Source organism: Nuphar pumila, chromosome 13, assembly GCF_984573655.1.
Source record: "Nuphar pumila chromosome 13, dmNupPumi1.hap1.1, whole genome shotgun sequence".
NCBI classification, from domain to species: Eukaryota; Viridiplantae; Streptophyta; class Magnoliopsida; order Nymphaeales; family Nymphaeaceae; genus Nuphar; species Nuphar pumila.
In genome coordinates this window covers 74796433-74811716 of record NC_143261.1, presented here as the reverse complement: position 1 = coordinate 74811716, position 15284 = coordinate 74796433, and the positions used below count along the sequence as shown (strand labels likewise).

At 37.5% G+C, this 15284-nt stretch overlaps 1 protein-coding gene across 1 annotated transcript in view; it reads left to right on the top strand.

Moving 5' to 3' along the window:
* Nucleotides 1-5115, top strand: part of LOC149818729 (RNA polymerase II C-terminal domain phosphatase-like 1) — a 46773-nt gene extending 41658 nt beyond the window's left edge. The window contains exons 10-17 of the mRNA XM_089984193.1: nucleotides 2386-2519; nucleotides 2615-2668; nucleotides 2971-3067; nucleotides 3240-3472; nucleotides 3574-3660; nucleotides 3860-3925; nucleotides 4294-4370; nucleotides 4598-5115. Of these exons, the coding sequence (XP_089840319.1) occupies nucleotides 2386-2519; nucleotides 2615-2668; nucleotides 2971-3067; nucleotides 3240-3472; nucleotides 3574-3660; nucleotides 3860-3925; nucleotides 4294-4370; nucleotides 4598-4703 (854 nt within the window). The 3' untranslated portion in view covers nucleotides 4704-5115. The remainder of the gene's footprint in view (nucleotides 1-2385; nucleotides 2520-2614; nucleotides 2669-2970; nucleotides 3068-3239; nucleotides 3473-3573; nucleotides 3661-3859; nucleotides 3926-4293; nucleotides 4371-4597) is intronic.
* Nucleotides 5116-15284: the final 10169 nt, after the last annotated feature.

Below are 15284 nucleotides of genomic sequence, written 5' to 3'. Positions count from 1 at the left end.
GCCAAGGAGATTTGTCCAAGAGTATCTTTGAGATCCCCGTTCTTGCCGTCATCTTCTTTGGTGGTGGATTCTTCAACGGAAGCCACCTTTGGCTTGAATGCCCCATTTAGCTTTGGGCAAACGGGTTTAATATGTCCCGGCTCATAACAATGGTGACATATAATCATTTTTCTTCCACCACTCCCTTGCTTACCAAAATGAGGTGGTTTGTATGTTTTAACATGATTGCCGGGTTTAGATACGGCAAGAACTTCCTCTATGCTTTTACCCATGCTATGCCTAGTCTCTTCTTGAGTAATCTCGGCAATAGCTTCTTCTAAGGGAGGAAACGTGGATCTATGGAGAAGTGAGGATCTCACTTGTTCAAATTCGGGACGAAGCCCAAATAAAAATTGAAACAATCTATCTTGTTCCATTTGTTTTTGTCTTAGAACCACATCCTCCATAGATACCCATTTAGGCTCTAAAAGAGCCAATTCATCCCACAAAGGGTTTAGAGCACTATAGTAATCTTGTATGCTCATGTCACCTTGTTTTGTGGTTCTTACTTTTTCTTGCAAGAAATAAGCTCTTGCAAGATCCTTTTGGGTAAACATACCCTTCATAAAAAACCAAGCTTCATTTGCCCGACGGAATTTTGCAATATTTGCACATACCTTAAGTTCGACATTATTCATAAACCATGCTAGGATTTTTGCATGGTTGCTCTCCCAATCTTCCATTTGATGATTATAATCTTCAATGGCCTTGAGACGAGCATCGCCTTCAAGTGCTTTCTCTTGATCTCCTTCCATCTTTGTGAGCTTAAGTTGGGGTTCCGGAACGGTTCCCATTACATAACCCCAAAGCTTCTTGCCTTTGAGATTATTCTCCATTGCGGATGCCCACATCATGTAATTTTTTCCATTGAGTTTGAATGATAGATCGATCTTGACTTCCATTGCTACACAATGAAGATGTGAGAAAGAAAGGAAGTACAGAGAGACAAGATTTTACCTTTAGTAGATCTTATGGCTCTGATACCATGTAATGAAATAAGCGGAAGAAACCAAGAATGCTAAAACATTCACTATGTCCCACACGGACAAGTGCAACAAGCACAAGAGAGGAAATCCACTAAGGGATATACAAAGGGCCTTATAAAAAGGCTACACACATGAAAAATAATATCACTATTATTGAAGAGGAGCTCTCAAGAGCAATACAACCTACATGGGGGGTTCCCCCTATTTATAAGAAAAGGAGACCAAAGGGGCTCCCAATAGAGTCGTTGGGAGCCCCCAACGGTCACATATGTGACCGTTGGGGGCCCCAACGACTCCATTGTGGGGCCCCTTTTCGGTATCCAAAAAATACAAATTTAAAAATAGAAAGAAAAATAAAAAATAGTGAAATAAGAGGAACAAAATAAGTACCCCTATGGGGTATTTTGTGAAATGACCATAATACCCCTATCGGGTATTATGGTATTATTACATATGTTTTAACAGGTATTTGTGCGTGAGCTCTTTTTGTGGTTCTTTTGAGTGTTAATTTCAATATTTTTAGTGGAACTCTTTGAGTGTACATTGTTGGTGATTTAGTAAACATCTTTGAAGGAACTTGTTTTATTACATGTTTTGTAATGGGCAGGTTTTCATTCCTCTCTCTCTCTCTCTCTCTCTATATATATATATATATATATATATATATATATATATATATATATATATATATATATATGCTAATAATGAAGGTAAGGAACTAATGAGTAGAAATCACTCTTTTCTTCAAAATTTTGGATTTTTTGTAGATCGTGTTACAAGTGTGATCTACATGGGTTGTTTAGTAGGAAACTTGTTTTGAATCATGTGATTATGACAAGTAATTAGGTTTTTAAAGGGGGTTCAAATCAATGGCCCACAATGTGCCAAAATTTCATAACTCAAAAGATCACATTTTTACATCAGAAAAGCATGATCCAAGGCTTCATCCTTAGCAAACAAACCATGCTGAACACATCTATGTGGTTAGATTGAGCCGATACAACTTGCACCTCTGATTTCTAGCTCATTAGTTCCTTACCATTAGTAGCAAATATTTTCCCTATAATATATATATATATATATACATTTTAACAGTTTGTACCATGAAAAATGATTAACAAAATGGTGTTACCATTTACCAATAAATATACTGTAGCTCCATACTGGTGCTTGATTGGCTGCATTTCTCTTTTCTTGATATACTGTTGCATGAAATTGCTTCATGGTAGCATTTGTTTTGTATGTCCTCATTCTCAGGTAACTGGGTTGCACTTTTTGTGTCCTGCAAATCCTATGATGAATTATTCATCATTCTGAATCAGTTGTTTCTTTACTTAAGGTGAAAATTTTCTTTATGCAGAGATGCATTATGGTTTTGGTCGGGGATTTGCAAGCACAAGGGATCTTCATTTTGAAACTGGTCTAGTTTCTTCTCATAATCCATCAAGTCCCCTTGTTGCTCTACAAGAGATTGCAATAAAGATTGGAGAGAAGGTGACTATAGGCCTTGCAATAGATATGGATGCTGTATTGACTATTATATCTCTTAAATGCAATTCAGTTATTGTAACTATTTATTACTTTTGCAGCTGGACTTTAAGCCATTACTAAATACAGCCATGGAGTTGCAGTTTTCCTGTGAGGTCAGTGATTTGATTATTTCATCCAGGCTTTTATTTCTTTAGTTTTACTTTCTATTACTTTCTACTTGTGATGAGTATTTCCTGTATTTTCTTCTCCATTGTACTTGCTAACAATTTTATTTCTCCCTTCTACAAGATTCCTGCAAATTTCATGCATCATCTTTTCTGCTATATATTTTTCAGTATATGATTGCTTTTGACTCCGTTGGTTGAACATTTGCCGATGAGATGACCAAAATGATGTTCTACTGTTTCTTCCTAGTATAGATTTAAAATCTTTATCCAGTTACCATGTTTCACAGGTCTGGTTTGTTGGGCAAAAAATTGGTGAGGGGATTGGCAGAACAAGAAGGGAAGCCCAGCTACAGGCTGCTGAGGAATCTCTTAGAAATTTAGCTAGTAAGACATCATCAAACTTTATTACTCTTTAAATGCTAATGTCCATGTTTCTCTGGTGAACCATTTGCATCAAATGCTTGCTATTATAGGTGCTAAGATGTTCTTGTAATCTGACATAGACTCTTATGAATATTCTTGAAATGTTTCATGAACAAAGATGCCTCTGTTGCAGATAGATATATATCAAGTATCTCCTTGGAACCTAGAGCCTTGCATGGGGATTCAAGAAAGATTAATGATGGAAATGAAAATGGTTTTATGAATGATCCCGGCAGCTCCTTTGGTCATATAGGGTCATCTAGGGAGGACATGCCAATTGCAAGTACTTCTGAGCATTCCAGATTTCCGGACCAGAGGCCTGGGGGATCTCTAAAGTCTTCTGCTGTTTCATCTCTCAAGGAATTGGTAAGAAATAAATTGCCAGATCCTGTTTCCTCATAATTTTTGAATTTATGGAATAAGGTTAGGGCATTCAGAGATGCTGATCCTAGCTCTAATTATCTTAGTGCATGGTGGAGGGCCTTAGTTTAGTTTTTCAAGAGCAGCCTTCACTTTCAATTGATTCAATTAGTAATGGGAGAGTATACGCACAGGTTAGCTTCATATCTTACTAGTTTCTATTGTTTAAGATGTGTTGTGGTGAGGGTTGGTTGAGAGTTTTCAGGCCTTCAGATTTCTATAATGATGTACATTGCACTTGAAAGGCCTCGACTCTACTTGACTTAGTGGACTATTGTTTAGCAATAAGCTGCTTTACTTATTATTTAATTCTGGTTGTAATTTCCACTTAAGGTTGAAGTAGCAGGACGGGTTGTGGGGAAGGGCATTGGTTCAAGTTGGGAAGAAGCTAAGCAGCAGGTTTTGTCTATTTTGCTGGTGCTTTTCAGTTTTGTAATTTATTACTTAGTCTTTCTATTTTGAATCTTGTACCAGATTCTCTTTGATACATGTTTGCATTTGTAGACCAATATGCCTCCAAATGTTTTCTGTGTGGTACAATAAAGGGCACAATTTTGCATAAAAAGTAAACCTGGAGATATAGCCAGGCCTATTGTTTGATTGTTGAGACTAAATAACAGTTGTTTCACGTCGGGCAGTTTTTTTTTTTAAATTTGGGCAAGCAGTTTATGGTTTCATTGAATATAATTGTTGCATTCATTCTGTGCGTGTGCAACTTTTTTTCTCAATTACAAACCCCTGTTGATCTGAGTTTGATATTTTCATAGGCTGCTCAAGAGGCAGTTGCTACTCTGAAGTCTACGGCATTTGCTCAACACACCCAACGGCGGTTAAGCTCTCCAAGGTGAGGCATAAACTGCTCCATTAATGTTGATCTCTGTTATATTTTGTTTATTTCTTTAGAGTAGAGTTAGAATATGCCTATATACCATGCGTTCCAGCGATGAAGAGAAAAAAGTAAGCTCCATTATAGAGCTGCTTATTGTATATATTTGTTAGGAAGAGTGAATATTGGGACCATTGTTTTGCATATGGGAATTGCCTAATTCAGTTTGTTGACTCTTTATTCAGATCCTCCCATACCGTTCCAGTGAAAAGGATGAAGCCTGAGTTTGTCCGAGGATTCAATAGAGTTCCACCTTCAAGATACTCCAAGAATGGGTCCCCTGTTTCCTGACAGCACCGACGTATTTCTTGGGAAGAGTGAGGCTTAAATTTTCTACCGGACTTTGTTGTCTGCAGATCAGGGCATCATTGGTTAGAGTTGGAATCAGTTGATACAAATCTGGGCCATTTTGAGAAGAAATGCTGTGTTCAAGCTGTTTCACAGCTTTCTTGAAGTATGCCTCTAGTTTTTAATCTGGCTGACAGCTGTAAACATAAGCCAGGAGGCTTGCAGAGGTGGCAAATGGTTTGTTTCACTGTTCTTTCTGCAGAGCAAGGTTTTGTATATAGACATGGTTGCAGCATACACCTTCGTGCTGTACGTATTTATGTAATTTAGAACTTTTGTTATTGAGATCACATTGCATTTCGAGATTCAGAGAGAGAGCTGAAGAGGAAAATTGCAGGGATTCCTGGTTATGAGCTACTCTGTGTAAAGAGAAGTTTAACCCTGGACATTGTTTCATGGGAGACAAGCTCCATATGCATTTCTGGTCATCAAACTTGAGGCTAAGATGGAGGTTCGTCACTCCTGAAATTTTGTCTTCCACTTTCAATTCTTGTTTTACATTCCTTTTTTATTGAGAAATAAAAGCCTGCGGATGTGTTCCATATGCTTCGTTTCTGAAACAGCAATCTTTGTCTAGTAAAAAGGACAAATTCACCATGTGGTTTTGACAAGTCCTAGATAATGTACATCCAAGTTAACAAAAATTTAGGTGCACAGGGATTCTCTCTCTCTTTTGGTACTGTAGCAAATAGTTTCTTTTGAATGGGCCTTCACCTCTTCCCTTATGAGAATTATTAATTTTTTCTGTATAGGCAAGCTGCAAGCATCCAGCTATCTCATTTGACCAATAGTAGTGAAGATGTGACAAATCAATCAGTTTTACCACCTCCCGCGTGGTCAGCAGGGGTGGTTGTGAGGGTGCTGAGATGAAGGCACCGGATCAAACCCTGTTGGTGCACAGGTGTGTCCGTAGATTTTAGAGTTGGGCCATTCAAGTCTGGGTGATTGTGGGCCTTCACCTTGGGTTTTCTTTCGGCAAGCATCGTAAGCTATGTAGGAATCTATTTACCACTACCTTACAAAGAGCCTGTAAAAAAAAACACTAATTTATTATTTTTTTATGACGAGGAAGCTTTGCTGAAGAGAAGGAAACTCTGGGTGGGTCCTTGCCTTACGTGGCCCACCTCTGAAAGCTATGGACACACTCGTGCATCAGCAGGGATTTGATCAGGTGTCTTCATCTGAGCTTGGCATGTTCAAGCTCGGCTTGCTCAGGTAAACTGGTGTATAGGCTTGGCAGTCGAGCCTGGCTCGGTCCGAGCTTAGCAGCATAAGGACAGATGAATCCGGTGAGGCACCAGGCCTTGGCGAGCTTCTCAGCCGCGCATCGCATCTTGTGGATAGTGTTTTACGGGAAGAGTTGATCATCAGTATTCTTCATCGGGGGCTCGCGTGGCTGGTGAAGCCGTAGTCTCCCAGTGGTTGATCTTGAACTCGAAGGTGTCAATCTCGTCGGATGGTGTCAGAGGATCTGTCGGAGGAGGTGCACCGGTCTACCACCTCTCATTTCTCAGTGAGAGCTCAGAGAGACAGGGTGGGAGAGATGGGGAGAGAGAAATCTGGGGGCTCGAGGTAGGGTTGGGGGTTGAGGCAGGGTGGGGTTGAGTTAGGGCTGCGGCTTGAGGCGAGGTGGGATGGGGGCAATGCAATGTTTTTTAATATATATAATATTTTATATTATATAAAATATAATCGTGCCTACCAAGCCTTATCTAGTTTGGCTTGTTTGCTCGGTCAAGCCTCAAAGCTTAGTTCAAGCTCGGCTCATTTACGGGATGAGATGAACCTGAGCTGGCTCGGTTCATTGTGCATCCCTACTTACCACCACCTGTTGGCCATGTGGGCGATCCCCACGGTGGTAAAAAAAATACTAATTTGTTGGCCACATGTTTGACTCTAAAAGATAAAAAGTTAAATTCATTTATTAGGAAAAAATCAAAGAAATAATGAAATTGTAGATATTTATGATGTTTTCCCTAGTGATTAAGGTGGTGTTAGTGAGTTTGCAAAAGAAGAAGCATTAATGCCATGCTTGGAAGCAAGAAAATGAAATTAGGAAAGAAAAAGTGACAACTTTTCCATCAGATACTTTAACAACCCTGAATTCGCCCCCACAAATTCATTTCAACTTAGTAACTTTTGTTCATGGACAGGATAGATTTTAGGAAAATACAAATTTTAAGTTATCTTGCCCAATTTTAAATTTTCAAACCATAATAAATTAGAATATAAAAATTTTATCACAGGGTTTCAGATATATCAAGAATTAATCACAAAATATTAGATCAAAATAACACAAAATCAAAAGAACATGACTTTTCTAAAGTTGTACAGTCAAAACGGGTTCATTGTTCACGACATATTCTCTATTCCCACTTGCATAGGACATATCTCCCTTATCTGAACTTAGATGAACACAAGATTTGGACTGAAATCTTTTTCTATGTGTTTAGAGTGTCATAAATTTTTATTTTTCATGCACCGTTTAAGAAAAATCAATTTTACAAAAAGACTGGTCAAATCCAAAATTATAGAAAAATTGTATGATATTACAAGAACACATAAAAATTTAATCATACACCAAGATTCACCATAAAAGATTTTGATTCATTAAATCATTATAGAATCATGCTTAAACGCATATAAACACAAATTAAACTATTAATCATACATCTAAACATGCATCTACGGCGTTCTATATTGGAAAACAAATAAAAATCAAGATTACAATCAAGAACAAGAAATAGGGCTTTTAAATACAAGATCGGGTTGTACGAATATGATCCTATACTTGATCAACCTATACTAAACCCAAAACCTAAAAGATGGTGAGAAAAATCATACCTTCGATGCATAAACAAATAAAAAACTTAAAAGAATGCATGAACGAGTATCGAACCGCAACCAAGAACGCATGAAACATAAAAGAACTCCAAAAAGATACCGTAGATCTCTCTTTCTCCTCACATAGATGTTGTTTACAAACCTCATATCAGTCCACACACAAAAATAACAAGGAAAACACATAGGTAGTCAGCTCCCATGGCAGATAAAAGAGGTTTTTTTGCCTAGGGTTTGGTTCATGTACCTTCTTCTTCCTCGGTTCCTCCTCAAAATGTCCTCATCTTTTCCCCCTTTTCTCTCCACTCTTTCTACTCTCTCTCCTGAATGGGTTATTTTATAATATGGTTAGGGTTTTGCTAGCCTTGAGTCCTAAGGACTCCTCTAAGAAAACACACCCCCTTGGATTTGGGTTCTACAAGGAGTCTAAACTAAATATCCACATGGATATTTCTATTCTAATGCCACCTCATCATGGATCCTATTTGGGGTTCTAGGTTATGCCTAGAATATGCCTAAGAAAAATTAAAATGAATTAACTAAATGCCACCTAATACAAATACCTACCTTGAAAGCTAAGCAAGCTCTTAACCAACCAAGCCTAGGTGGTGCTTCACATAAGCAAGGAGGTTACTCCCCTAGAGACGCCCCCCTATGTCTCTCTCTTTATGGTGAGTCACCTAGGTTGACTAGTCAAGGTCTAATTAGTGTCTTTAATTAAATGTTAATTAATTTTTAATTATATAGATTATAGATTCATATATAAGCTATGAGTTTTAACTAAAAGATTCAAGATTCAAACTAGGGTTCACTCCTAAGATCCAATGTGATATCTTATTTTATTTAATTAATTAAATATATATTTATATGAACAGACATCAAAATTATCATTAATTTAATAAAATTAATTTCTAAAAATACTAAAAAATGCTAGGCATTACATTCCTACCCTCTTAAAAGAATTTCGATCACGAAATTAAAATGTATCAAATAAATATGGATATTGTTCATGCATGTCATTCTCAGGTTCCCAAGTATACTCTTCCAATTTATGATGTTGCTAACACACTTTCAATACCAGAATTGTCTTACCCCAAAGCACCTTCTCTCGACGGTCCACAATCTCCATCAATATCTCCTATGTCGATAGGTCCTCATGTATATCAACCTTCTCATATTGAATAACATACGAGAGATCTGGTACATACTTCTCAATATTGAGACATGAAAGACATTGTGGATGTGAGAGTACTGGGGTGAAAGTACCACTCAATACATTGACTCACTAATCTCCTCAAGGATCTCAAAAGGTCCCACGTATCAAAGACTCAACTTCTTCCTGAACCTGAAAACACTCTTTGAAGGTGATATCTGAATGAAGATGATATCTGACAAAACTAAGCTCTCTGTGTATCTGATTAGTATAACTCTTCTGTCTGCTCTGTGTTGCTAGCAACCTTTGGCGAATCAAACAAACCTGATTTATGATGTGTAAAATAACCTCCGAAAATTTCACTGTCCTAGCACCATCATTATCCCAACATATAGAAGATTTGCATGACCGACCATACAGAGCTTCGTAAGGGGCTATACCGATACTAGCATGATAGCTATTGTTGCATGAGAACTCTCCAAGTTTCACATGCCTATCTCAATCTCCTGCACAATCCAACTCACATGCTCTAATTATCAAATTCATCATCCAATATCACATGCCAATCATTCATGTTTATCAATATTAAACTATTTAAATACATGTTCAAAATATAAAAATGCATTCAATCTAAGTAAAATACTGCCAAGTACTTCAAGGTCAACCAATATCCGAGTCCATGAGTCACGTCCTCCTGTTTGCTGTGCTTCTTGATCCTACAACTGTATCCAAACGGTGGTGAGTCCAAAACTCAGTAAGATTCTATTTATAAATTTAAGATACGACCGTTACAACTGTAGTAAGCTCTAAACTCCTAGTCTGAGTTTTAGTTCTCTAACTAGCACACATGTTTACATATTTTATTTTTTCCTTTTTACCTCTTTTCTTCCCTTTCTGAAACCATTCCTTATCTTAAGAGTAAACATATCCCAATGTCGTCCTCTAAACTAATCAGCTATTTTATAAATAGCTTCTTAGGGCGTAACAACCAATGTAGACAACTTTTGAGTCTACGAGTGTTGGCCAAACATATGAACCACTCCACAAACAATATAATCCAAACCCGTAAAGACTATAGACTTTCAATCATTTCAGTTTTGCTCACTAGTTGCAAGCAAAAAAACACAATATATCCATTGGTAGCTAGCCAAAGAGCCCAATGGGCTATACCTGCTCTAAGGTGTCCGAGGAGCTATATCTGCCCTAAAGGTTTGTGGTTCATGCTACTTTCTACATGTGTCCAATAGATAATGTTTTTAAATCCTAAGGGTTACCTAAAAATTCCTCAGACACAAATGAGATACACACACCTCTAACAAAGCCCTAGACTATGTCATTCTTAGTAAAATTCTTTATCACTCTCTGTGTTGTTACCTTATGTGCATTATTCTTTTTTTTTCTTTATTTTCTCAGTGTTAGTGTATTATATAGTTTTAAATATATGTTTACTAACTAATGTTCAACATGTAATCACATATACATGCTATAGTTCTAGGAATAACAATCTATTACAAAGATACATTATTAATTAATCATACCGCGTCACTTACAATATCCCTTCCAAGGTATAAACGTGACATTCTCAAAATAAATCATTTTTTAAAGTACCCTAGAACTCTACTTCATTTTCTCAAAGCCTAGCATTCCTTTTTATTTTTTGCAATCTATTACATGTATTCAACCATTATTCTCAATTTTAGAGCAAACACATCCACGATACAAGTCATATTATCTGCTAACATTATGACATGATCAAGTATTAAGATAAACATGTAATATGTACCATAGTCTATATGCATATTATTAAAACATCAAAAATATAGATTCCTAAGCATGCAATTCAGTCGATTAATTCATATACATAAAGTAATCAATCTAGGAAGTTATTTACAAATATTCTCTTACCTCAAGTTGCTCAAATTCACAAACTAAGGCTCAACCTTAGTCTTTCTCCAAGTTTGGATCTATATACGAACATAAATCACATATTACTGAAAACATCATTTTCACTCTCTTATTTTGTTTAAAAAATACACTCCAAGCCTTTCTGTTAGACTTCGTCCCCAATTCACAGTGTTTGACATGTTGGCATTCACTAATGGATTTCGTTAAAAATTCACCAGAATCCGACATGTAAAAAGTTATGCCCGTTTTATCGAAATAGGTAGAACAAAGGCAAAATGATCATTTCACATGTAAAAAGTCTTGATCTGATTCTCAAATTTTGGATAAGAGCAGACCTGGATCTAACTCTTATATATATATATACCCAAATCAGGTATATATATACAAATTATTTTCTCTCTATGACTAATTAGACCAGGTTCGCTTACTAGTAAGAGGTAGTTCCCTTCTCATGAGAGGTTGGGGGTTCAAATCTTGACCCTCACTCTCACATACATATTCCTTTCTTCCTTTTGATAATTTTGAATTTATTGAACCTAACCTCGACCCAACCTGATTTAAGCTCTGGTCTAGGTTTAATCCAAACTGGATCTTTTTGGTTTAGTTCTTGATTCCTCAACTTAGATCCAAATCTAATCTAATGTGGATCTTAAATTGGACAAAGATTTAGATCTGGTATGACAGATCTGAACTTAGTTTATTTCGGGTTTGATACCATATAGAACCAAAACTCAATCCAGATTGGGTTTGGGTTTGAACTGGCCCTAAACTTGATCCATTCTGGTTTTGTCTTACTGGATCCAAACCCAATCTGTTTTGGGTTGGTCCATTGAATCCAAACCCGATCCGTTGAAGGTCTGATCCAATTATCTTTGAACTCGGATTTGGTTCGAGATAGGAAACTGAGATAGCCATTGTCTCAGTTTTTTTCCTATACATATATATATATATATATATATTTATTATTTTTATTTTATTTTCAAATCCTCGCTTGTACTTAGTCTGGGTCACGCCAGACTGAGTTGGTTTGGGTTGCTCCTAGACCAAGGTATTCAGTTGTCCTAGACCGAGTGAGTCTACCCATTCTCGAAGAGAAAACCCGAGACAGAGAACTCAAGGTTTTGGTCTTGAGCATGAGACTGGAATCAGTTTGATTTAGATCGAGTTGGTCTGACTTCCCCCTTTCTCGGGTCGAGACAGAGTGTGCACTCTCTGTCTCACCCTGATCAAACTCGACTTAGTCTGGTTCAGACCGAGTAGGTTCAGATTTCCTTCAGTAGGACAAAGACATTAAGAAAAAAATCTCTTTGCCCCCACCCACCGAACCCGGCTCGATATGGTTCCTTTTCATATCGAGACAAAGAGCCCATTCTTGGTCAGGGTTCACATGAACCGAGTCTGTTGGGGTTTGTCCAGTTAGACCGAGATAGAGAGCCTTGGCTCTTCGTACCAACCTTCACCAGACCGAGCTCGGTCTTCGCTCACCCAGACTGGGTTGACCTGGAGGCCAACACTTAGCAGGCCGAGACAGAGAGGACTGACTCTCTCACTTTTGCCATTGCCTTGGCCGGGCTCGATCTGAGTTTGCTCAGACCCGCTAGCTGGCTCGCACTGGCCAAGACAGAGAGAAACCTCTCTCTGTCTTGTCTCCAACCTGGCCGAACTCGGTCTGGGTTAACCCATACCAAGTTGGTTAGATTGTAGGCACAATGGTTGAGACAGATAACTCGATTCTCTATCTCGTCGTTTCTCTTTTACACAAAAAGAAGAGGCAGAAAGGAAGAAAAAGAAGAAAGAAAGAAAAAGAAGAAGAGAAGTGACTTACCTTATACCATGTCACAATCTCCTATGCTGCCTCTCTCTCAATCTCACTTCTCTTCCTCTCTCTACCCTTTTTTTTCTCTTTCTCTCTCACTGCAAATGAAGAGAATGAGAAAGGGACCCATGAGCTTTTTTTAGGTATAGGCCATTCACCTCATTACTTCCTTATTAAGGGGTCCTCTCCCCCTTTTCCACTATATGCATGGGGAGTGAAAGGGTCCTCTCATTAGGATTCTTAATGTGGGTCCTTTTCATTCCCCACCACATTCAACGTGGGAGGGGAAAGGGCACCCCCTTTTGACCTAGCCGAGCCAGGTAGCCTCGAGCTCACTTGGTTTGCTAGGTCAGGTATTACATGACTAAAGCATTCCTTTCCGAAATCCATAGTTTCATTGGTACTCAATATACCGGTTGCGTGGCACATAGCAAGTACAATATTACCAAATTCTCATATCAAACTTATTTTGAAAACCATAAACAAAAAGATTAAACGTTTAAACTTTAAAGAACCCATCCTAATTAGCTGGCAAGCTCAGGCCATGACCTCCTCATTTCTATTATATTATATGATACTTATTCTTACATGGACGCATTTTCATTAATACTTTCAAATAGTATAACTTATAAAGAAATTATAACACAGTAATGATTGAAAAAATATGCATTTTTAGTTATTTTAATTCACAGATATCCTTGTGAAAATATATACGTTAAATCCATGTTAATATGCATTTCAAGTAGACGTACTTGAAGGGTTTTAAACCCTTATCTACCAATACCAATATCTTGTATATATACCAATACCAGTACCCGTTTCTATCAGCTATTCCCAAATCTTTCAATTCAGAAAGCCATCTCTCTCTCTCATAGGCTGGGCTTGGGCAAACGGGCCAGCAGGCTTTTGGCCCACCCTGTGAACTGGCTAGGCCGGGTCTAAGCCTGGTTTAGGTCAAGCTCAGGCCTGATTCCTGGCCCATAATAGCAGGGATCGAGTCACACCGTTCTCCCTGCTTAATGCGAGGTATACATGTATCTGGATCTGATATCCAACCCTAATCATTTTTTCTCAGGTCAAGTATCTGGTCATTTAATTATATCTGAATCCGTTTGTGTTTAAAAATGATGATTTATGCCTGAAATTTTTAAATTTTCAGGTTTTTTTGTTTGAAAAACTAACCGGGGTTAGGCAAACCACTACAGGTTATACAACCATATCATTGGGTTTTGAACCGGCAACCTCCCAACAAAAAGGTGACGTGCACTAACTGCTCCTACCAAACAAGCGAAACCCCCTTTGGTAAATTTTGTTTTCCGTACATCCTATAACTTGGTTTTGGGTTGAGCGGATACAGCCATCAGCTCTTAGGACCAGGTCTGTGTCAGTGGGTCATCCCTATCTTCATACCCCTTCTTGGGATTTCATTGAAGCAAGTTGTTTTGATCAAATTGGACTTGGGACTTCATAGATGTGATCTACATCATTCATTTTTGTTTGGTGATCCGAACATCATTATTTAACAAAACACAAAATTTTGTGATTTAAAAAATGATATTTTTTCTTTGAAAAAATACTATCTAAGAAGATAGATCCGTATTGAATCAACAACGCTGAATCCATCTACAGGGTCAGATCTGATCAAAACAACTAACATCTTAAAATTTAAGTGAGGTATGAAGATGGGGATGAGTGAAACCCAACTGCTTTTTTTTTTTCACGCCCCACCACCTTACAAGACGTGAGTTCCACTCGTAAGTTCAAAAAATTTTCAAGAAAGAGAAAACGAGGACACGAAAATTGTAATTTTTAATCAATAAAAATTTGTTTTTTATGCTTTAATAGTCAAGAATTGTATTTTCTATTGAAAAATATAAAAAAAAACATTAAAAGATTATTACGAAATTAAAATAATATCTATACATCCTATTAGAGCTGCACAACGAGCTAAGCTAGCTGGGCTTGGCTCGGGCTTGATTCGATTAAACCTGACTCAGACTCCTTCAAATAAATAAATAAGCCGAGCTTGATCAGGTGTTCGAGCTTGATTAACCTTGATTAGCCCGATTAACCTTGATTAATAAAATAATATGGGGTCTACTTTTAGGATATTTGTTGGCTAATATTCATAAAACTTGCTTTTAGGCAAATGGGTAATGTTGAAGTCTTGGGTTCAAATCCCGCCCTCCACACTATGAATTCTTTTCTTTTTAATATAATTTAATGCAGCTCGAGCCAAGCTAGAGCTTGAATTCAAGCCGAGTTCGTATACAGACTTTTAAGCTCACCTTAAATCGAGCCGAGCTTTTTGTGCGAGCCCGGCTCGTGTGCAACCCTACACCTTATTATTGGCTCCAGCATCGAGGTAGGCTCGATTTCCATCACATGGCACAATTTTTTTGTGCGTTAAGCACCTGATTGCCCTCCATCAGGTCTTGAACCTTACAACTGTCAGGACTTAATGCACAAATATTTATGTAATCATATTGCACCTAATCTTTTCACTCCTGCATCTGCATTTGTTCATTCCGATTGGGAGAGAAAGGATCTAAAAAAAATCAATCTTTCTTTATCTAAAAAAAATAATCTTTCTTTTAGTTGCTGATTGATCTGTGTGATATTTAGAATCAAAATTATCTCTGGATTGATCAGCGGATTTATAGACATGTACCTGGACTTGAATTTTTACAGTTAGATATAAAATTATCAATATTTGAAATGGGCATTAAAGTGATAAATCTTTTTGGAAAAAATCCAATTACTTGGAAAAGCAAGCCTATGTGGATATAAAACAGTACTAATCAAGGAA